The sequence below is a fragment of the Paramormyrops kingsleyae genome, chromosome 1 (assembly GCF_048594095.1).
Source record: "Paramormyrops kingsleyae isolate MSU_618 chromosome 1, PKINGS_0.4, whole genome shotgun sequence".
NCBI classification, from domain to species: Eukaryota; Metazoa; Chordata; class Actinopteri; order Osteoglossiformes; family Mormyridae; genus Paramormyrops; species Paramormyrops kingsleyae.
In genome coordinates this window covers 5,170,848-5,192,627 of record NC_132797.1, presented here as the reverse complement: position 1 = coordinate 5,192,627, position 21,780 = coordinate 5,170,848, and the positions used below count along the sequence as shown (strand labels likewise).

At 45.2% G+C, this 21,780-nt stretch overlaps 1 protein-coding gene across 2 annotated transcripts in view; it reads right to left on the bottom strand.

The window, feature by feature from the left end:
* The window catches only part of LOC111833234 (plexin-B2), a 68,764-nt gene that overhangs the window by 5,394 nt on the left and 41,590 nt on the right, over window positions 1–21,780 (bottom strand). For both annotated transcript variants that reach the window (XM_023791282.2, XM_023791283.2), the window contains exons 2-30: window positions 10,691–11,799; window positions 10,281–10,469; window positions 9,956–10,081; window positions 9,767–9,867; window positions 9,346–9,472; window positions 8,835–9,009; window positions 8,619–8,730; window positions 8,119–8,227; window positions 7,928–8,029; window positions 7,703–7,795; window positions 6,027–6,114; window positions 5,708–5,871; window positions 5,418–5,566; window positions 5,145–5,250; window positions 4,688–4,824; window positions 4,289–4,465; window positions 3,960–4,062; window positions 3,561–3,770; window positions 3,264–3,443; window positions 2,990–3,126; window positions 2,807–2,907; window positions 2,120–2,349; window positions 1,804–1,985; window positions 1,630–1,696; window positions 1,234–1,380; window positions 737–893; window positions 456–556; window positions 273–357; window positions 30–172 (exon numbers count right to left, since the gene is read on the bottom strand). In XM_023791282.2, the coding sequence (XP_023647050.2) occupies window positions 30–172; window positions 273–357; window positions 456–556; window positions 737–893; window positions 1,234–1,380; window positions 1,630–1,696; window positions 1,804–1,985; window positions 2,120–2,349; window positions 2,807–2,907; window positions 2,990–3,126; window positions 3,264–3,443; window positions 3,561–3,770; window positions 3,960–4,062; window positions 4,289–4,465; window positions 4,688–4,824; window positions 5,145–5,250; window positions 5,418–5,566; window positions 5,708–5,871; window positions 6,027–6,114; window positions 7,703–7,795; window positions 7,928–8,029; window positions 8,119–8,227; window positions 8,619–8,730; window positions 8,835–9,009; window positions 9,346–9,472; window positions 9,767–9,867; window positions 9,956–10,081; window positions 10,281–10,469; window positions 10,691–11,799 (4,907 nt within the window). The remainder of the gene's footprint in view (window positions 1–29; window positions 173–272; window positions 358–455; window positions 557–736; window positions 894–1,233; window positions 1,381–1,629; window positions 1,697–1,803; window positions 1,986–2,119; window positions 2,350–2,806; window positions 2,908–2,989; window positions 3,127–3,263; window positions 3,444–3,560; window positions 3,771–3,959; window positions 4,063–4,288; window positions 4,466–4,687; window positions 4,825–5,144; window positions 5,251–5,417; window positions 5,567–5,707; window positions 5,872–6,026; window positions 6,115–7,702; window positions 7,796–7,927; window positions 8,030–8,118; window positions 8,228–8,618; window positions 8,731–8,834; window positions 9,010–9,345; window positions 9,473–9,766; window positions 9,868–9,955; window positions 10,082–10,280; window positions 10,470–10,690; window positions 11,800–21,780) is intronic.

Sequence of the window (21,780 nt, the reverse complement as noted above, 5' to 3'; positions counted from 1 at the left end):
CAGTAGTCCAATGTATCAAGAAATCTGACCTTCACAGAGAGCAACCGTGTGAGATAAAGCTCGGTGATGGCTTTGGTCATTGACTTTTCCTTGCTGCCTTTCTTGACCTCATCCAGATCGTCCGTTGACCGCACCAAGTGGAAAACTTTGTCGTCATCCAGCAAATTATTTGCTGGAGAAGCGGATGCAGGAAGAAAAGGGTGCAGAAAACAAGTCAACTGGTGTTGGTAAATGGGGTAAGAAGGAAACAAATGTGCAAAGTGACCACTCACTCTCTTCGTGGCTGTCCTGATGCTGCTCAAAAGACTGTAGTGGATGAAGGACCCTGGACAAGACCAGGGTTGCATTGTCCCGCACCTGAAACACAGGCTTCAGGTCAGATCTGCGTGTGGTGCAGACGCAAAGCAGCCATTTCTGCCAGAATCAAAGTACCAATATCTTGTTCTGTTACTCACATTATAGTGTGCCAAAGTGTTCATTCTTCTCCATCTACCTTCTTTCTGGGATGTCAAGTCCAGGTCAGATAAGATCTGTCCAGTGGAGCCAGGGCGCCATTCTATAGTGGGAAGAAATACCGTCTCAAGAAAGTATAAAATATATAGCCCAGTCACTCTGATACTACAATTCACCACTGAGCCCATTTAAGTTGTAGCTGTACTTATAGCAACAGTGAGTAATTACATATTATTCCAGATAATCCAAAGATTTCTTATTCATTGATTTATGAAGTCCTCACCAAGTGTTACACTCTCCATCATGGGTCTCTGAGAGTAGGGCAGGTTTTTATACACCTGGTCGATGATCTTCTCCTTCACCTGGGAGATGGTATCGCAGTTGAGCACCTTCACCAGGGTGACGTCCGGCCCCTCTCCATGTACCAGCACCTGCAGAGTCTAATTGGAGAGACAGTAATTATCAGTAGGTTTTGGGCCTGATCCCCTCTAAGGCATTCATCCAGAGGTTGAAAGTTCAGTTCCAGAAAGTACAAATTCAGACTAATATTTTGTTTCAGAGTACTCTGTGATTGTGACTCTTTACACTCAACTGTTTGGTTGAAATAAAATCCTGGTCTGGATTTGTACTTTCTGAACCTGAAATTTCCACCTTTGCCTTCCTCCCATCATGCAACCTTAAAGCATTTTGATGCTTTCAAGTATTTCACCGAGGTGACCTGGGGATACATACATAAAGAGAACACTGCAAGAGAACATGGCTCTCTTGGCCCTCGCTTACCAATGGGCAGTACTCCACATCGTCCCCCAGGAGACCAGTATCGTTCAGTGTGTACTTGGCCTTCTTCACCACCGCATCGATGGGGCCCTTCTCCACCTGGTGCTTGATGGCCTTGAACAGCTTGTACAGAGGCTCCCCTGCAGAGTCCTGCCCACACAAACAGCACAAATGCGGAGTGAGTGACAACCAAGCTGATCGCAGCAACTTCATGAGCTGCTCTCCAGACCAAACTTAGCCTGCGACTTCATGTGAAGCAACTTATTCTGTTTCAGCCACGACTAATCCTGTATAATCCTGCTAAAATTGCCGTAATAACAGAAGGAAATAATTCAGAGAGAAGAAACTGAAGGTTTCCATATTTGTCTTTTAGAACCTTTGGTCATACATTTCCCTCACCTTTAGGAATTGATAAAGGCAGATGGACATCCAGTTGCACAGCATTCGCTCAACCACAGTCTCTGATCTATGGGGGTGGGGCAGTAATAGACATCATGATTCAAGAGCCACCAACAGGAAGAGTAGAGCATGTTGATTCTGAGTGCATAGGTCCCTTATTGCAACATGCCTCACCTGCGCAACATTAGCTTGGGGTTCTTGCTGCGGACATACTGCTCCATGAGTTCGAGCAGCAGAGTCCTCATGATGTCCGTGTAGTACTCCAGCTTACCGTGCAATGCCACCGTGAGTAAGGAGGCAAAGTATCCCCTGGCCCGGGCGTTGAAGTCTGGCCGAGACTCCAGGGTGCGAATAAACTGGCAAGGCAGCAAATGAAGTCATGCCCAATGTCTTTGTAACAATGATACAGCCAAGAAAAATACTCACGACTTGAAACTCTTTGATTAGGCATCACTTTGCTCAAGAATAACATGGATGGTTTTGGGCTCACATTGATGAGGAAGGGCTTGCTGTTCAGCAGGTTGGAGAACTGGTTAAGGGCCTGTGTCACAGTGGCCCTCCTTCCCTCAGGGATGTCCAGCTTGCCCGTAATCATGACATCTTTGGCACCATCCTTAGAGGGCAGGAAGAAGACGCGGTCCGTGTACGTCTTGTAGTCCAAGAAGGGGATGCGACCCTCACTGAGGTCACTGGTATGCTCGTCCATTTCAATCATGAGATCTGAAAGGCATAACGGTCCAATAATTAAACCCCACAACTGAGAGGACATTTGCTTTACATTAACTGCACCTTCGAAGTGTATGTATAATGCATTCACAGAACATATGTACTTTAACCTGTCTTAAAGCATTACATTCATAACACTTTCAATGAACAAGATATGACATCTGTAACATACTTTAATATCATATATTCATATAATGTTGGTTATTAATACATTAAAGCTGTTGCATCCTAAGGTACACTTACATGCTGCTTATGACTATGAATGCATTATGAAGGTGCCCTGAATGTTCTATGAATGCATTATAAAGGCATTATGAAGGTGCAGTTAGTGTAAAGCATTGCCAGACAATTGCTTTGCTTGAATATTGTTGATGACAATTGGCTATGACCTTTGGAAAATAAGGAGACTGAGCTTTAAAATTTAAACTCGAAATATGTATAATTGAGAGACCTGTGAACTCTTTCTTGCAGCGGTCACGAACGCTCTCCTCCAGGTTCTCCAGCTGGTGCTTCACCTTTTCATACTCTCTTTCAGCCTGCTGGCTTTTCCTCCTGTACAGGACATGCATGTGAATGCACACTCAAGTGCACACAAGCACATTCAGGGTCAGAAATATGAAACTAAATCTCTTACCTATAGCAGTAGACAGCAATTATGATTATAATCAGCATGGGAGTGATCACGGCAGGAATGATGATCTCCAAAGGAACATCTGTTCTCCCTCCATATTCGACCGAACCGACTATCCATTCGCCTTTACCAAATATGATCTGAAAGGAAACCAAAAATCCAAGGCATGAGTAGACTACCAGTTAAACTTGCATTCAGAAGAGATTCAGACGTCGTGTTTAATCTCACTGAAGTGTGCTTGATACATTTAATGCTCAAAGGCAGCACAGTTGCTCACCATGAGCTCCAGCTGGTCTGAACTGGTGTCTCTCTTGGGCCTCTTGGAACGTAATGTTGGGGGAGAGGTTGGGGCCTCTAGGAACAATTTGTCATCCTGCAAGGTGTTGACCACACATTTGGCATCTCCCAAAAAGGCTTCTGCCTCCTCAGCAGTCATTGCCCTGGCAAAACCGCTGCCCTGCATAGGCAAAGGAGGAAGTAATCCTAAGGCAACGTAAACAAAATCCAAATTTACAGGAAAGAGCACGATGGAGACAGTGATGACTGAGGTAACTTCTTTGAATGTCTTGCTTACCGTGACAGATATGATACTGTTTTCTGTTATTTTCTTCCTTTGAAGCTCATCAAAAATAGGATCACTATGGTATTTAAACTTGGTCATTTCAGTCCTGATATTATCCAAAACTATGTAGGTTCTGCAGGACTGGATGTCCTCGGTCTTGTTCACAGTTGGGGAGAAGAAGCGAAGTGTCGTATCATTTCTGCTGAAGGCCTCTTGTTCATACTGAAAGGGGAATTGGACACTTGATTCACTGCTATCATGATGTGTTCAGACATTTCAGTGAAGGGTATAATCCAAGGCTGTAACCTTGATATCGGTCTGTCCTATCAGGTGTCAGTATTCACAACTTCATTACCCAGTGTTTGTATTCTGCTACAGATGGTAATTTCATCATCTTCACTGTACACATACCTCCACTGGGCTGCTACTGGTTGAGTGCTTGACTTCCACCACCATTTTGGCTTTCTGGATAGGAGCAAATCTAGAGCCTTTCGCCTCAATCTTCCTCCCACCGCTGAAACCAGCAGAAGAGCACACTTCAAGAGCCTAACACTTCAAGCCATATAAACACAATCCTTATTTTGGATATCTTGCGAAGGTTTCATTCAAAGTGATCCTACTAGCAGCTGATGCATTTACAACAATTCCAATTATTTTTAATTTGTCTCCACAATTTTTTTCAATGACTTCTCCTACTGGGTCAAACACATTAAGTAGTCAATGATACAACAGGGACTCACCAATAAAAACTCTCTTCTGGGTAAAGGCCGTCTACTTTGGGGTTCTGTAAGAACCTGAACGACTTAACCTGCTTTGTGGTGGTCTTTCCATAACGGACTTGGACCAACAGGTCGTCAGATGGGACATCTGGGTCATACTTGCCAGTTTTACATGTAATTGTTTTGTTGAATGTCTCACTGTGAATAGGGACATGAATTTATTATATGGCAGGGCACACTGAGTCATCACAAAGAAAATACTGTTATAAAAAGCCCCTTTCTGTGAAGTGGACACACTCATATTTTTTCATTACTGCTTTTTTTTTGCACCATGTTGAACACCCCTTTGTGAAAAGCCAATCGTCATCACAGGCGCTACTGGAGGAGAATAACCCCTTTAGTGCCAAGATGCACACTTACACAGTGCAGGGAGCACCACCTATAGAAATGTGGAGGTCCTCCTTGCTGCCTGTGTCCAAATCTGTTCCAGATATGGTGATAACTGTCCCCCCTGCTAGTGGGCCCTGGAGTGGCTCAATCTTGTCAGGTTCAGGATCCTACAGGGTTTGAGGGAGTGGGGGAGATGGCATTTAGACTATTCCATGAGAATGCTTTACAAAAGCCAGTGAGAAAAAGAGATCAAAAACACTTGCAAACAGAACCGATAACCCAGGATGGGGCGCCAAGCCATCGCAAGGTCCACAGAACATTCACATGCACATTCACCCCAGTGGACAATTTGGCAACTTCAGTTCACCATAGCATGTCTTTGGACTGTGTCAGAGGGGTAAATCAGAGAGTGCAACGGAATCACCATATCAGCATGGAAAGAACATGCAAAATCTACATGCTGCTAGGCCCTATGATGGCCTCTTACCCTGTATGTGAAAAGAACCTGTGACCTTCCAAACTTCCCTCCTTTCACATGAACCTCCACATGACCCGAGTTGGCTGTGCTCTTACTCCCTATCTCGCACACCACGCTGAAACGGGATGAGCAGCCGGTTACATTAAGGTACAGATAAGTACAGTAGACATTCAGATATTGAATGGTCTGCTTTGCTTCCCATCTAGGGATCTATGCAGAACATGGTCCGAACGAGCTCCTTCTCCATCCGCCACAGATAGGTGAGCAGGTGCTGAGAGGTACCTTGTGGACACCGAGTATTTCTCTTGCTGGTGCACACAGGGGATACCCGCCACAGAGATGGTATCGATATCCTCCTTCTTGATGCCCAGGTTGGATCCTTTAATAGTAACCGAAATCCCACCATCTAAAGGCCCATACCGAGGGACGATCTAAAGAACGAATTATGACATTCACATCAGCACAAACTAAAACAACATGAACAGTCTAGGAATTATCTGCCGGATTCTGAGGTCAGAAAATACATATTTCTGTATGCATGAGAACTCAGTGGGTGAGCTTCAGAAACTTACTTCTGTAATTGTGGGACCAGGGCAGTCTGGCTGGTCACCACTGGGGCAAAGTTGTCTGTACAAACAAGAACTGGTCTTGGTACACCAGACGCAGTCGTATTTAGGGTCAGCACTCTTACACAAGCTACAGTCTTCACGACCCTTTGAACAGTTGTAGAGGGTCACTGTGGGACAGACGCGAAAAGCTTGGTGAAATCATAGGCCAAGAATCACAGGTCAAAAGTTTTACACAGGGCCACTACAAAGGATGCCTTCTATTCCTGATACTTATTTTGTAGATGGCTGCAAAAATGTGGGTGCGATCATAACTTGGACATACCGTTTAATTGACTGTCAATCTTCTTTCCTGAATTTATACCCATGATGTAAAACAGTATGTTAACGGTCTGTGTTGTGCCGTAGGTAAACTACACAAGAGAACAAAAAACAAAATATTAGAATTACAAATGGCTGGAGCTGGTAATGCACATACATTTTCAAAGCACCATGGAATACATCATTAAAAAGCAGAGTGGAAATGGAAGTTTTTGGCCTTGTCCAAACGTACACGGGAATTTTTTAAAACAGCTTTTTCTATACATTTTGGCCTGTCATCCACACACAAACTGCGTTTACGTCACTGAAAGCAGCTTTCGTAACACTCCGTCTAGGGTGAAGATTTTCAGAAACACTGTTTTCAGTGTCGATGTGTAGACAAGAAAAACAGTTTTTAAAAATACCCATGTACGTGTGGACAAGGCCTTAAATATTTTTAAAAGCATTGCTTCTGGAAGCCATTTAGCTTATTGTTGAAAAGGGTTTAACCCAAAACATATGCAGTGTCCATAAGGGGGTGCTGCAATCTCAGACTGTTTCAGTATGGTCCCAGTCGGACCTGAGAAACATGGTAAACTTTTTTTCTCCCTCCTTTTCGGCCTGCATGCAACTCGCACAAACGAGGGGGGTTGAGACTCTGTGCAGGCTCTTGCAGTTCTCATAGAGGGTGGGGGCTCCTTTTGCTAATTGTGGAGAAAGTACCCTTTGGAAATGTGCTATATGATTGGCCAAAGCCCTTGCAGAATATGCAGGTGCCACGTGAATTATGGAAATCTGCATGCTGAAAAAATTACCAGTTAACCACTGTATTGCTTAAAATTACACAATTAGCTACATTGTCTGTGGTGAAGAGACACAGAGGAACACAAGAATGAGCCTACGTTCCACTGTGCATCAGATATCTTGGTTTCTCTTCTGAAATGCAAGGTCTATTTTTTTTCCTGGGCATTTACTGGGCTTTACGTAGATCGAGGTAAATATGGCTGTCCTTTGAGTATGTGACATCACTCAGTAAAAACCAGGAGGTCAAACAGGGACCAGGAGCAGATGGCTGAGAGCACAGAAAAGGGGAGTCTGTCAGGGCGGCTTTTACAGCGACACCACATGAGAAATCGGGTGAACTGGCGATGGAAACGAAGAGCCAATTTATACAGCAAGCAATGTTTCAACCCACAATGCCTGGTAGATAGCCATCACACAGACACTCTGAAGCTGAAAGTGCCCCACAAAACAAAACGCTTCCCAAAAGGACAATGCAGGCAGCTCTTGACTTGCGTAAAACCGACTTCATTATATCTGGACACAATAAGAATCCAAGATACATACAGTTTGTGGAAGCGATAATACAAAAAGGTGACATGCCCATAAGTAAATTTATGCTTTCTCATTTAATTTCTTTAATGTGTATTCTTCGGTACGTTACCAGTATATTTTTGGCTTATGTGATTTTTGCTATACGGTACCTTACGTGGTATAAAAAGATAAATCCGATTTTTAAGTTTGACTTGTGCAAGTGTTTATGAAACACATTACTTATGTCAGTGGAGAATTGCCTGTATATATAACAATTTCAAACTAATATGCCCTGTTTTCTGCATCACTTTTTAAAGTCCCCAAGCTCACTGGGGTCAGGCTACCGTAAGGGTAACCAGTAGAATGCATATTCTGGGAAACACTGACCTCGTGTCCACTGAACTTGTACTTATTGTTTATAAGTTTGACCTCTTCCTCCATAGGTTTCATGAGCTCCGTGCTAATCTTAAAGGCTGAATCCTGAAAAAGTGCCAAAAAATTGTTAAATCACTCAGTGTTAGGGAATTCTAGAAACAAATGATGCCAGTTTCAAATAAATTCCACTTTCCGCGACGCAGTAAATATTCTTGAGTAATGATGCCATCAGTTTACCTTGCTCGCATCGAGATTAACTCCTGTGAAAGTAATGGGGGTTTTCATTCCTACTGAGATCAAATTAGGTTCTGGCTTCTCGAACCGTGGACATTTTGAATCCTGGACAAAAGCAATAACATCAGTCCCTTTTGTTAGAAGGCCCAGCTACCCCTGTGAAGTGACCAAGGCCCCCATCTCTCATTTCTCACCTCGCCAGGTTTGATAATGTACGTGCCCTGCCGATCGTCACTGTCACTACAGGTGAAATCCTGAGTGTTCCACTGACATTGCCATAAACTAGTCACACAAGAAATACACCTACAAAGAAAGCAGTCAGAGATCATCAAATAAGCATTTTATGAATTTATTTTGAAGATCTATCCATTCATCCAGTGTAGACAAGGGTGTGGGGACAGATTAAATCAAGATACTGGAAAAACACTGAAACGCATACATCAGCCTTAGAGCACCCAGAAAGCTCCTGGAAAATTATGCAAGAATGACTCCTGTTCATTTAATCAAAATGAAAGGCAGTGTGGGGACAGATTTGGAAGAAAACTGTGTTAGGTGGAGATATTCAATTACTGAATCAGTCATGCACCAGGAATTCTGTGAAGGCTTCATTTTCATGAGCTTGTGTTAAAAAAGGTTGGTGTGGACAAATACAAGGGTGACATTTCGTCCTCCACCCTGAGGGTGGCGCACTCACGGCATGTTCTCCACCCGCCTCGGGGCCGCTCTGCAGTCATAGAACGTGAAGTGCTTCGAGGTGAGCTCCACTTGGCCTTTTGCGAAGATGGTCACCGGCACTTCCATGAAATCTTAACAGCACACAGGTGGACACAATTATAGAACATGATGCGGGGGGGGGGGGGGTCTCCATCGACACATGCTCTCCGCTGAGCCTCAGCGCTGAGCAACTCACCAGGATTTTCAGGAGTGCTTGTTATTTTGCCGAGAACAGGGGCCTCACAGGTGACCACTGATTTCTGCTGCTCTTCCTTGATCGTCGCAGGACTTTCAGAACTCCCAAATTTGCACATAACATGGTCATTCGAGTTGACTCTAGGGAAAGAATCTTTTTTCATAGTGATTTCCACCTAAAAAAGGAAGGAAAGACTGAGCCTGTTATGTGCACATATATTTACCAACATGTACATTATGATAAAAGTCCAGCATAACGTTTTTTTTACTCTAATGGCACATAGTAACCATTAGAAAAGTCTCTTTTTCGTAAACACAGGATTTCCCATAATATTCATTTTGTTTCTGGCTAGATAGATTTGAATGGGCAGTGAATAAAAGAAGCAGAACACTATGTTAACCATGCCCAAGTAGTAGAGGACATTACACATATATAAATAAAGTTATAGTGTGTATAATGTATTAGTCCAAGCTAACTGGAACATGGCTAACTCTTAACGGTTCCATTGTACCTGTTTCGTCTTTTTGCAGCTGAGGTTAGGTGGCTGAAAAGACTCAACCTCCACACACTGGTTGGTGGGACTCCACAGCCAATGAGCAGGCTCCCCTGCTCTCTCACAGTCAGATTTCCGGGTGCACCTAAATGGGGCATGACAGCAGTCAGACACCCTGCTCCAGCCCTCTCCATCTCAGCCACTTCCTGTTCCCCAACAACAACAAGCAACAACTACAACAACTACTACTACAGCAATGCTATCCTGCTACACACAGATGCCATAAAGAGTAGATCAGATCTTCAAAGTTTAGTTTCCTGCTTTAAAACAATGCCTTGAAGAAGGAACATAGGTGATTATCACATGGATAAAAGTTCATTGTCTTACTACTCTGTAAAGTCAAAAGCAGAGTGATTGCCAGTGATGAACAGTTCCCTACCTGCCCTCAAGCACACACCAGCCACAGTATGGGTCCCTCAGGGCCATGCAGGACTGGCAGTCCTTCTTTAGATGGCATACCTGCACTGGCACCTTGGAGATCTGCCACACAGCCAAAAGTGTTGATCACATACTTAATTACAACATAAATGAAATTAAATTGAAAAAGTCTGTTTTTTTGGAACTGTACCTTCTTTCTGGTGGTGATGTACAGGTGAGTGTAGTTTGTGTCAAATAAGAGGTGCTTGTTGACCATATCACCAGAGTTGGATACAGTAATAGTCTGGTAGTCCTTTGAGCTGCCAGGCAGGTGCAGCTGAAAGGTGCAGAGAAGTGGGTCAGGAAAACCAGAATCTCCAGGAGGTAAACATTCTGATGTTTGTTCTCTAATTATCTCTTAATGGGAACCCTTAATAGAAAGGGACTCAAGACCTCACCTTGCAAACTGACCCGATTCTGCAAACCGCCCAGTGCACCTGGCACAGGACTGTGATGGAGCACCTTACTCTGCTCACCTTTTTCACCTCTCCATTGCTGGTTCCCAGAAATGCCACGGTATGCTGGTTCTCCACGGCAACCGCCACAGCCGTGAGTAGGTCGTCTGTTTTGTAGAAGGCTTCAGAAGTCAGAGCGAGGGGTTGTGCGCTGGCCAAGGGTGAAGGGAGGAAGTCGGCGCCGCAATTGAATTGTGACCACTTGTCTTGCTGATGGGCACAGAAACACGAGTATTTAAAACAAACTTCGGCAGTCTAGCATTTTCGGCTACACTTATGAAGACATGTCTTATTTGAAGGTCATAAACTCATCAGTAAACTTTTGGGAACATATTAACTGTTGGATTTCTACTGAATCTTAGAAACAGGTAGTAGCCTATCATTTCATTTCAGAATCTACAGAAATACCCCGTAGTGAAATGACCCCTCACCATATTTAAAGAACAAAATGAAGATGGACGAGCTGAGTATGGTGAATCAACAGCTATTTTGTTATTGTCATATCCTTGCTGTAAATAGCAGGCACGAAGGATCTCCTTGAATCGGTCATTGATGGCATTCAGAGGGTACATGCAGAGTGCTGAACGGCTTTCGTCCCCATCGGTGCTGGACACCACAAACAGAACCTTGTCCATTGACTCGACGACACCATATTGACCAGACGCACTCAAATTTCTGGCCAGTTCCTCCCCAGCCGAGGAAATGTAGGCTGTCTGCACTTTATTGTACTTGTTGTCTTGGCTACAGTTGAGCTGAAGTTCAATGTAAGAATAGTAGTTTTGGTCATTCTCGCACAGCCGTGAGATGAAGGTGTAGTTCTTGTTGTCTGATTCTCCCCTTGTACGGGTGAAGAAGAAGTACAAAAACCCATTTTCCTTGAAGGAGTAACGAAAATTGTGCAAGTACTTTGTGATGAAGGGGGTGGCCTGCACACCAGAAGCATCCACGATGTTTTCAAAGATGACCCAGTCATTATAGTCCTGCAAGATGCGCGTGCTGATCAGCTTGGAGCTGTCCTGGCTTCCGTAACCTTTCCCCACCACAAAGACAGGCAGGGTCTCAGAGTCTTTGACAAAGTTTGCCATCACGCCTACCACAGACACCGTCTCCTCAATGCTGGCCACATAAGTCTTCTCACCCTTGTTGTCATTGTAGTAGATCTGATGCTCAACATTGCTGAGGTTCCACAGAGAACAGAGACCCCTGAACAGGCTTCCACAGACTATGAGCGAGCCATTGGCACTGTTAACCAGTAGAAGCTTGTTTGTGTTGTTTGTGTCCTTTGCATGTGCACAAGACGACTGAATGGGTGGTGTGCATTGGCGATCATCTTTCTTGGGACCCGTAGTTAACACTTTCTCCCTCTCCAATGAAGAGTTCAGTTGGTAGATGGCATTGACGGCCCCTAGGTAGATACGGCCTGTGCGCGGATCCTGCACCACATTGTTGATGGGGGTGAGAGTGACAAATTCCTTGTATCTCTCACAGCAGACTGTGGAGAGAGACAGTAGTAGGGCTGCCAGAGTCCAAGATGCCATTTCTGTGAAGAAACCGAAAGGGGAAGTTAAAGTCTATGCAATGATTCATTACAATGTGTCTTTCGATGCGTTGGCTACTTTTCACATTAAAATAGATTATAAAATGATTCTTAAGACGTTACATACAGGTTACGGGCATTATGGAATTTCCCAAAATGTTAACTTTGAAAACAGCTGAAAAAACAACCTCTTGAGTTTTGGGGGGTGGAGGGGACGACAACAAAACCCAGAATGTCATAAAAATATATCTTGGATCGCAACATTGATTTGAAAAGTCACCATATTTTCTTTCCGCCATAGATGAAAAGGCTGTTGTTGCTGTATATTGCATCCTGCCAAACAGACGTGGTCAGATCCTTCGTTTCAGAAGGCTAGACATATAATCAACCAGAGACCATGAGGCTACATCGGCACACAAACATGTGCACACACCCCGCAGAGATGTCTGCTATGCAGCTGCAGACAGATCTCAATACCCATTCCATCATAGGCCATCCACTGCTAACTTCTCATTTGACATTGTAACTCTTATTATGGACACTTCCACCTCTACCCCACCTCAAGAGATTCATGTGGATAGTGGACTGATTGTACAGTCACCCTTTGGGCCCCTTTGCATTTATTGACAGTTATTTATTTTTATTTGTAATATATATATATAGAGTGGTGGCTCTGACGCTAGGGATCTGTGCCAGCAATTGGAAGGTTGCTGGTTTGAATCCTGTGAATGGCCAGAGTGATCCTACTCTGTTGGGCCCTTGAGCAAAGCTCTTAACCTGCAATTGCTTTGGCCCGAGTATGACGTTAATCTTCATCCAGCCCTGTAAGGAGGTCCTCCAACTTACATGGAAATTTGGAGGGTGGTTGCAGGATTGGCACTCCAACCACTGGGGGAAAAAACTCACACTGGTCCATTCGAACTAGTGTGATGCTGAGGTATCACCCACTGCACTCAGCTTCTCATCCCTGAGGTGGTTCATCGTGTAGTGGGTGTGGCAACGTACTGTAACCAGCGTGTGCCCCTTACCTACCTACAATAGTAGTTTTTTTTCTTGCATTTTTTGCCACATTACACATTTATTAGCTTTTAAGCATAATTCACGTGAAGATCTTAAAGCTCTTCCTATAGGATAACACCTGAACCTCCTAACCTGGTCTCCAAGCCACCTCTCACAAAGACTGGAGAGATATGTGGAATGCTAAAGAAGTGTGTTTGCTCCTGGCAGGAACGCTGCCCTTATCCCCAAGCACGTTCCGATCCAAAGGACTGACGTCAAAGAAAATTAAAGGGCTTGAGGATGGTGGTGACTCCCGTGGTTTGGGATCCCCAGAGCCATCCCTCTGGGTGTCTCTGGCTCTCCTCAGCAAGATCTCACAGGAGGCTCCCCAGATGGGACCTGCATGCTCCTCGAAATAAACAAACTTTGCTAAATTTAGCTGCCACGTTTCCAGGCCTCACTAATGAAGCCCCTAATGGCTAGAAACACATGACGATGAGTCCGGCCAAGCCCTAACAAGGAATGGAAGAGCGGAATCTCAAAGTGACAAAGCACCAAAAGATATCTGCCTCAATGGCCGTGAGAAAGTGAAGCAGTTCACCTTTAATCCTCATATAGTTCAACCTAAAAGGAGCATGGACAAAGGGCCCAGCTGCACAGGCCTGAAACCTGAGGCCTGGAGAGGTGTGTCTTATAATTATTTTTGTTTCGACAGTGCCGACGGTGCGGGCTCGTTCAACTTGCTGGCCCACCCTAGGTAATCATGGCATGTTTGCACAAGCAGAGCGTGGCAACCGATTACCAGCGAACCTGGAAAACACGACAGAACCGCCACATACCTTCTCCGGCATTTGTCTGTCGAAAGAAAGCTTCCTCTTGCCCTCTGGTCCCATCCCTGCCCCACCCTGGTCACAGTGGTACCTCTCACTCAAAAAAGACAAAGCGGCCGCCTGCGAAATATCACCCTACCACAGGAGGAAGTGTGCGCTGTCACCCACGAGGCGTCCGCCGAAACGGCCGTGAGTCATTGGTCTTGGAGCTGATGGGGCACTTTGGAGCAGCGTGCGAGCTAAAGATAATGGATCCGCCAGAGGAAACGGAACAAGCACGAGGCTGCTTTTTATGCGGCTGCGGGGAATTCTGTCGGAGCATTTTTACGTCGGTATTGCCTAATGCACTTTGTAAAATGCTGGTCGAGGTCATCCGCTGATAAACTGCATTTACCAACATGCCGCGTTTCGGGCCAGCTCAGGTTAAGCGACTTAATCCAAAGGGGCACAACTGGCAACCTTATGATTCAAGCCTGCTATCCAGTAAGATCCAACCCCAGTCCGACTCGGGCACCTGTGGCCTAGAGGGTGATCGTACAGCAGCTACTCAGTCATCAGCTCCCCCAGCTGGGGTGTTCTGTTCAGCCCTGATAAAGAATATACCAGAAAATGGCACAAAAGAGGTGAGAGCGACAAGTACAGTCAGCATAAACCAACGTTTCCTACATCTAAACCCCTACGTGCTCCAGCCAAATTAAAATGAAAAGGAGGGTTGGGGGGAAGGGGGGACACACATTGTTCTGTATGAATCATGGAATGCCTCAGCTCTCTAAATTAGCCCCAAGCAAAAGTAAGTGGAGGGAAGAAAAAAAATTCTAAACTGCTTAGGAAGCTCCTGTGATGACAGCAATTCAATTTCCATATGAACAATTACCCCAGCGTCATGCCTGACAGTTCATTTGTTTCAATCTGATTGACTGTGCCACCAACACATCAGGACGAGCTGGCAAAGGGGGCTCCACCACTGAGAATGCCAGTGGCCCACAGGCCATTGCTCCAAAGAACCCTAGTTTCCTCACCCTTTCACAAGTAGAACATGACAAAACAAGATATGGCAGATTAAGGGAGCTACCAAGCCTGCAAACTTCTGGGGAAAAAAAACTATGGGAGGCAACATGGAGAGAGTGTAGGACAGGGGAGGGCGGCTCCCTTCACGGCCAAGGCTAGGAAGACCATGGCACTGCACAGCACCCAAATTACTTTCCTCCACCACACCTCCACAGACTTCTGACGGGCTACCAGGTACCACAAAGCAGAACAGAGCAGTTGACTGCACTGGGCATTGACCCAGAACCGATTGCAAGAGCTTGGTCAACGTGGAGGGTCATCATAAATGGAGCACGATGACTCCAGCAAGTCGTCTGCAGCAAAAGCGCTTCCCCCAGCCTGTGCCCTGTACTGTCAGAGCCATAATTCCACAACAACTAAATATTCATCATAATGCATCCACAAAATCAGTTACATACCCAAGTGCTTCTAATAATTTGTCTACAGAAGCATTAGCGCCAATGAGGCATAAAGGTTTGTGTGGCAGTTCACTTGGCTCTGTTGTTTCAGTGTTTGGACATATAGGGATACAGCAATCTTAATGCAGATCACACCTCTGGAGCACTCAGCGTCAATTCTTAGGCTGGTCACACATCTGTGGCCTGCAGACCATATTGCAGTAAGAAAGCCACAATCAATGTCACAGCCCACTGATACAATTCAGCATAGACTTTCTGACTCAGAGTCCCCTGTAGTTGGAATCTGCTTCCCGAAGCACTGCTTGGTGCGTGAGACTTCACACTTGGCGAATGACAGTGCAAGTGTTGGGCAGCAGAGGCCAGTTTCAGGTCATGGCTGCATGTCAGATCTGAAAGATGACCCACTGCTTGACAAAATGACTAAATCCACTGACACACCATCTCAGACTCAAGATGTGAAGCATCATGATCAGCATTTCGATACATTACAGAACAGACATCCCTCTGTGGCTACATTTGACATGTGAAGAAACTGTTGAGCGATCGGTTGTCATTCATGAGCCTTGTGAGTATAAGGATGGGATGAAATAAAAATTTTTAAGTCCATCTAAAAGTTAGAGGCTAAAGAAAAGTTTTAAATACACGTTACAATCTATTGGGTTGGCAGGTTGTGCCTGATTGGTCTAAAGAGCACTGAAGTTGAGTTTCATGGTGCTACCAAAAACAGGACCTTCTTGAGCAGTCCTGAGCTCTTACCGCAAGTTCAATAAACATCCTGAACAATATGGCTTGTCTAAACAAACACTAATCATTTTGAGGATTGCACAATAGAAGAGTCTGCTAAAAACTAATCTTTGTATTCAGCCTCATGATCTCTTTGCCACTCGAACGCCACAACATTTTATTTATTCAACCTGTGACATACTCATATGTTTTTGTTAAACATATTTATAATTAATTATTAAATCTGGCCAGCAGATTGATCTTCCATTTTTCACAGAATAAAAAAAACACAATGTAATGCTGCATCATTTATGCAAAAAAGTTCATCTTATTTTCAGCATATACAATCCATACTATTTTATGCTATTTTACAACATTGTCTCCGAAAAGGTTCCCCAGTCTCTGTGTGTTAGTTTATTTTTACCACTTTTTTTCCTCAGAATAAAAAACCGATGTAAACTTATTCTGCTAATGAGCTGGCAAGACGTTTCACTGTCGCCGCCGTTTTTAGACTAACTAATCAGTTATGGATTGAACTTTCAGGGAATATGGAAGGTTTGGATGCCATAGCCAGTCACACTATTGCTGACATTATGGTGCCACATTCTGAGCCCAGTTTTTCTGTGGTACCGTGCTGGAGCCATTTTTCTGGCCCAGGGCCTTTTTTTTTTACGGTGGAAACAAGTGGAACCAGTGCCTGATTGGGAAAAAGTCCACCACCATTACCGCATTGGTAGAAACAAGACTATAGACGCTAATAACTTCTGCTCAGTACAAGATGTCTGTATGACGGAGCAGAAGGCCAAACCTCCTGTTGATTCCTACCAGTGCAGCTCAGGAGAACAAGCATTTGATGTCACCGTGTTCGAATAGGCTGGGTCTGAGGGACAGAGTGGGATTGACTTCATCCCAGCTACGGGTGGGTCATCTTCAGCAGCTAGTGGACTGTTACATGCTGGTCTTTGCTGTGCATTTGGCATTTAATTACAGGCTTCCTTTGCTGAAACCACAGCCACGGAAATCTGGGCATCTCTCCTCGAAATGCTCTGATATTCCCCATCGTTGGAGGACGGGTCACAGTCAGCGGCTGGGAGAGCTTCAATTATGTTCAAAATCAGGCAAAGTAGCACGGCTACGCATCTGTTTTTATTAAACTGCCCAGGTAAGCAGAAGGTCACATGACAGCGTAGGCGGCATCCAAGCATGCCGCTCTGCACGCGGGTACTGGACCGCTGTAGCTGGCAGGTTTTATTGGAAAACCAGCTGTTCAATGTGGGGGAGGGGGGGATTATATCTTGCTGAAAAAAACATTCCCATTTCATCAGATTTAAATTCTGACTTATGTACAGTAGACCACAGTGACAAGCAGCCACATCTGTACTGGTTACCAATCCTTCCTTCTCGAGGCAGCTCACTCTCCCCCCGTCATGCCAACAGTGGCATTTCGCTGGGGCCTGGCAGCACTAATGCAACATCAAACCCCTGTTTTGGTTGGCAGCGGTTTATTAGCATCTTCCGCCCACCCACCAGTCTGTGGCTTGAACAGAACCGACGGCTGCCAGTCGCCTGCAAATTCCAGCCCTTTATCTTGCCCGCCCCCTTTTCACTGGCACCCAGGAGGCAGTGGGCCGGCCAGACCACACGGCCGGATCAAAGCGAGCAGCACTGCTGCCGTCACACAGCACGGGAGGCTCGCCGTGCTGGTCAGAGTCTCCGTTTGACCGAGATCCGCGTCCGGTTCAACTCGGTCGATCCCATTTCCAGGGGCACAAAGAGCCCTTGCTTATGTACAACCCCCTGGAAAAGGGACCTCACCAGAGACTGACGATTCAGCGCCAGGATGAGCCTCGGAGCCCTTCAGAAGCTGAGGCTCTCCCATCTCGGCACGGTCGGCTGAGTGCAGCCAATTTCTCAGCTGTCATAGAGGCCCAGACAGAAAGGCCACCGGAAAATGATGGCTACCTATGTCAACACAACACACAAAAAACTCAGATACACACCTTCGGCTTAACCGTTAAAAGCTATTAAAGGCCGAGCTTTCGAAATGTAATTACTCTGTGTACCACTTTAACTTGTTCTACACATGGCCGATTAATAACTGAAGCTTTCACTACACTGCCATCAATTAACTTATGCTAGATATAATACCCAGATTAATGGGCTTTTTCACAGTACATAATTACTGTTAGATTCCAGAGGGGGAAACTTGAGCACATATATTTCTTAACAGCGAAATGATGGAAATGAGGCGTGTAAAATAAACTTATTTAATATATGGATTTATATCACAATGACATTTAACGGCCTCAATCAGCAGGAATACGAAGCCTATGCCTCCTTTAGTCTTCAAAAGAAAGGTCACCGATCCAGCCCACAATTTTATGACAGGCTTTCTCAGGGTCAACCCGAAAAAGGACCCGAGGCGGCGGAAGACAACTGACTTCCGTTAGCAGGACAAGAGCACAAGCCGACCTGAACTGCAGAGCACAGCGTGACACCAACAACGCAGCCTTTGTTTCTTGCCGGGATGATTGTTCACTCCAGTGAGGGCGAGAGATAAAACTCCCATTCCACAAGAGATTAAAGGATTTACTCGGAGCATCCTTATTAGGGAATTCATGGGTGCAAACACAAAGAGGAAAAAAAGAAACGCCGACGTGCCAGAGGTACTCTCAGACTAAAGTCTCCGGAGAAGAAAGGGTACGGAGACACCCCAGAGGACTGGGAGAGGAGTCACTATCCATCATTCTGCCGCTGATAAAAGAGGACCCGCAGGATCACACAAAATTCATTACTGTTCCACAGACGACATCCTTTGGAGGCATCTGAAATCCCATTGTGTTAAAGAAAAACGTAATTCTCCACTCAGAGCTGCTATGGAGATTGAAAACAGATAAAGGATTTTGCCAGGTGACAAATTCCCCACTCACTCACTCACTAAATGCTTAACCTATCTGTACTAAATCATTAATCGAATGAAAGCCTAATTAGCAGTGTCCGTGGTACCAGCGGCAAACATACGGCTAATTAGGTATGCATCAGACACTTTCAGACACCGAAATGGGTGGTTGCCATGCGGTGTCTTCAGATGTAACAGGCCCTCAAGTGAGTTATCAGTCCTGCTCTCCCTAGAGGCCACGCTTTGTATGGTGACACCATAGAAAGGTTCAGCTGGCTTTTCAAAAAAGCCATGTCAAGCAACTTGACCCTTGTCATCTGCCAAGGAACACATTCAGGCTCCATAATGGGACAAAACCTCACCCCATAGCCCTAGAAAAGCACATCACTTATAATCCCTATGGGATGCAGTTCTCACTCTGGGCTGCAGACTCTGGAGCACCAGCCCACGATTAGGTGTGCCTCACCCATTGCGCAAGTAGAGGCAGCATTAGCCCATGGTTCCCGGTACCATCACTGCAACCACAGAACCACCATGGATATTCAAGCTGGATTATTGGGAACTTTTGGGGGGTGGAGGTCGGGATTGTAGTCACCCACAAAGTTGTCTCTCAACAAACATCACTGATTAGAAGAAGTCCACAAGTCCCTGGCTCAGGAATCCCGATTTAGCATGCAGTTCTGTGGCTTGCTCACAGAATCCCTCCTAAGTCTCTTTGGATGCTATCAGCTACCTGTTAAAAATACACAGACCCCCAAGCGCAGAACACACAATCTCACAACTAAGGGTTAACAATCTAATAAACACGCTATCTATATATTTTAAACAGGCTTAAATTATCAGCTCACAAAGATTAACGAAGTTGAAGTGCCTCTTCTGATTTAAGACCCTTGCAAAGGGCTTTAAAAAGGCTCACATGGGCCAGAAGTTGTCAGCAATTGTCATCTTCTGAGGAAAGCTCACGCGTGCAGATGCGGGGTGTGCGGATGCCATGTGGTTTCACATACCCACCCACCACCCTCCCACGAGTAAGGCTCCCTACACGGGTCTTAAGAAACAGCTAGCAGTGTCCACATGCTTAATACAATCACACCTGAAAGGACCTTTAATTACCACACAGAGCACCGTCCTCCATGCAGAATTATTGTGGTCTGCCTATTCCAGGCCAACCTGTTGTCCACATGGCGCCAAGCCAATGGGAATCGATGGCGTTCATCCCAGCAGCACGAACCAGGGTGACAACTCAGATCGGCGCATTTATTTTTGAGCCGCATGCATTTCACAAGTGTTCGCCTGCATAAGGAGGCATCACAAATGCGAAATAATAAGGGCCCACTGAGAATCAAAAGCCGGAATGGGGTAAGAAAACAGCATGCGTTTCATCTCAGTACGCCTTTTGTTAACGGGAGCACTTGCCGCTGGGCCTGACAGCGAAGGAACCAGACTTCCAGTGAGAGGGACACGTTCCCTCAATGGCTTCTACTCGCTTTCCGGGCCTGCAAATGTGCCTCCCCGCCTGCGCGAGCGAAACTCGGCTCTCAAAAGAAACTCGGCTTTCCATATTCAGTTAAGGCAGAACCCGCACACCCACTAGAGACATTAAGCCTAGTAAAAGTTGTATGTTTGCCATGATATACAACCCTGCATGCCGTGCACAGTGAATGGATACAGGAAAGGAAACATCAGGAATACACATTTCTTTGATTTCTCTTCATCTTAAAAATGTCTATGAACTTGTCGGCTCAAGTTAAGGCCCTACCACTCCATGGACTCAGGAGTATAAATGACACTTGGACTTTTTCAAATTCTGTGAATTAAAATGGGGTCCAGAGTCTGCTCCAGGGCGATGAGATCAGAGAATGCTTGGGGATGGGAGATGGAGGCTTACATCACTCTGCGTGCGAGTCCCAAAAGTCAACAAGGGGGAAAAACAAAGTATGATTCACAGCTCACTAATCTCCATGCTGTTCACTTCCTTCTGGAACCAAACTAGCCCCCCCCCCCAACCCTCTCACACACCTTTGGACTCCCAAGATAAACCCAGTCATCACTAATAGGTCGACCACCCAGGTCCAAAAGTAGCATTTTTCATATGGTCACCCCCACTGGGAGCTTGACACCAATCTCCTGAATAACAGTGGGAGACGTAGGCGCTCCGTACCCATACACCTGCTAAACCATTACAACAAAATCCCTACAGAAGCGAATGAGAAAGAAAGTAAGCAGCTCTGCCCCTGATTTTTCAAAGCCCTGATTCTACTTGGGAAAAGAGCACATCTGTAGAACGAGTCATGTGATGGTGAGAAATGACAATTCCTGAGTTCTCCTTTGGGTAGGGAGGTGGGTGGTTTGGGGGGAATTAATTCCTATCACAATATATAAGACATTAAATCTTACAAATGCGGAGGAAATCATGCTGGATTGAAATGCCTTGGGAGTTGGGGGGGGTGGGTACATTAGCAACTGGGGATCAGGGCTGAACAGAATCTTGGCAGGTGACTGAATCTGGAGGGAGGAGGGAAAGGCCATTGAAATTTAAACCCCAGAAAACGTATTCCAAGAACATTCTCTGCAAAAAAAAGAACACACACACACACACACACACACACACACACACACACACTATATTTTATAACTAAATGTACGGAACTGCAACGCTGTGACTGGCCCACAGCTCAGAAAACCAAAACAATGCAGCTCGTATCTAGGAAGTACAGCATGAAAAAGTCAGAAAATGTAGCCTGCGTCGCCTTCATCTGATTTAAATAGCTTGCCTGCGGAATGTTTACGGAGTTAATTAAGCTCGCCCAAGAAACTAAACGGCAAGAAAACAAACAAACAAACATTTTTCCCCCCCACATACTTTTAAGTGAAATTAAAAAAGGTCTATTCATAACATAAAACCAGAAATGACTTCATGTGCAGAAATCATTTGATTCAACATGTCCAACAAGTCTAGCCCGCTTTTTAAAGCAGCACAGTATTACTCGGAGTTATTGCACCTATTGTCATCATCCTGCCAGATTTCACAGCGCTCAACGCAGCTAAATTTGGGAAACCTACCAGA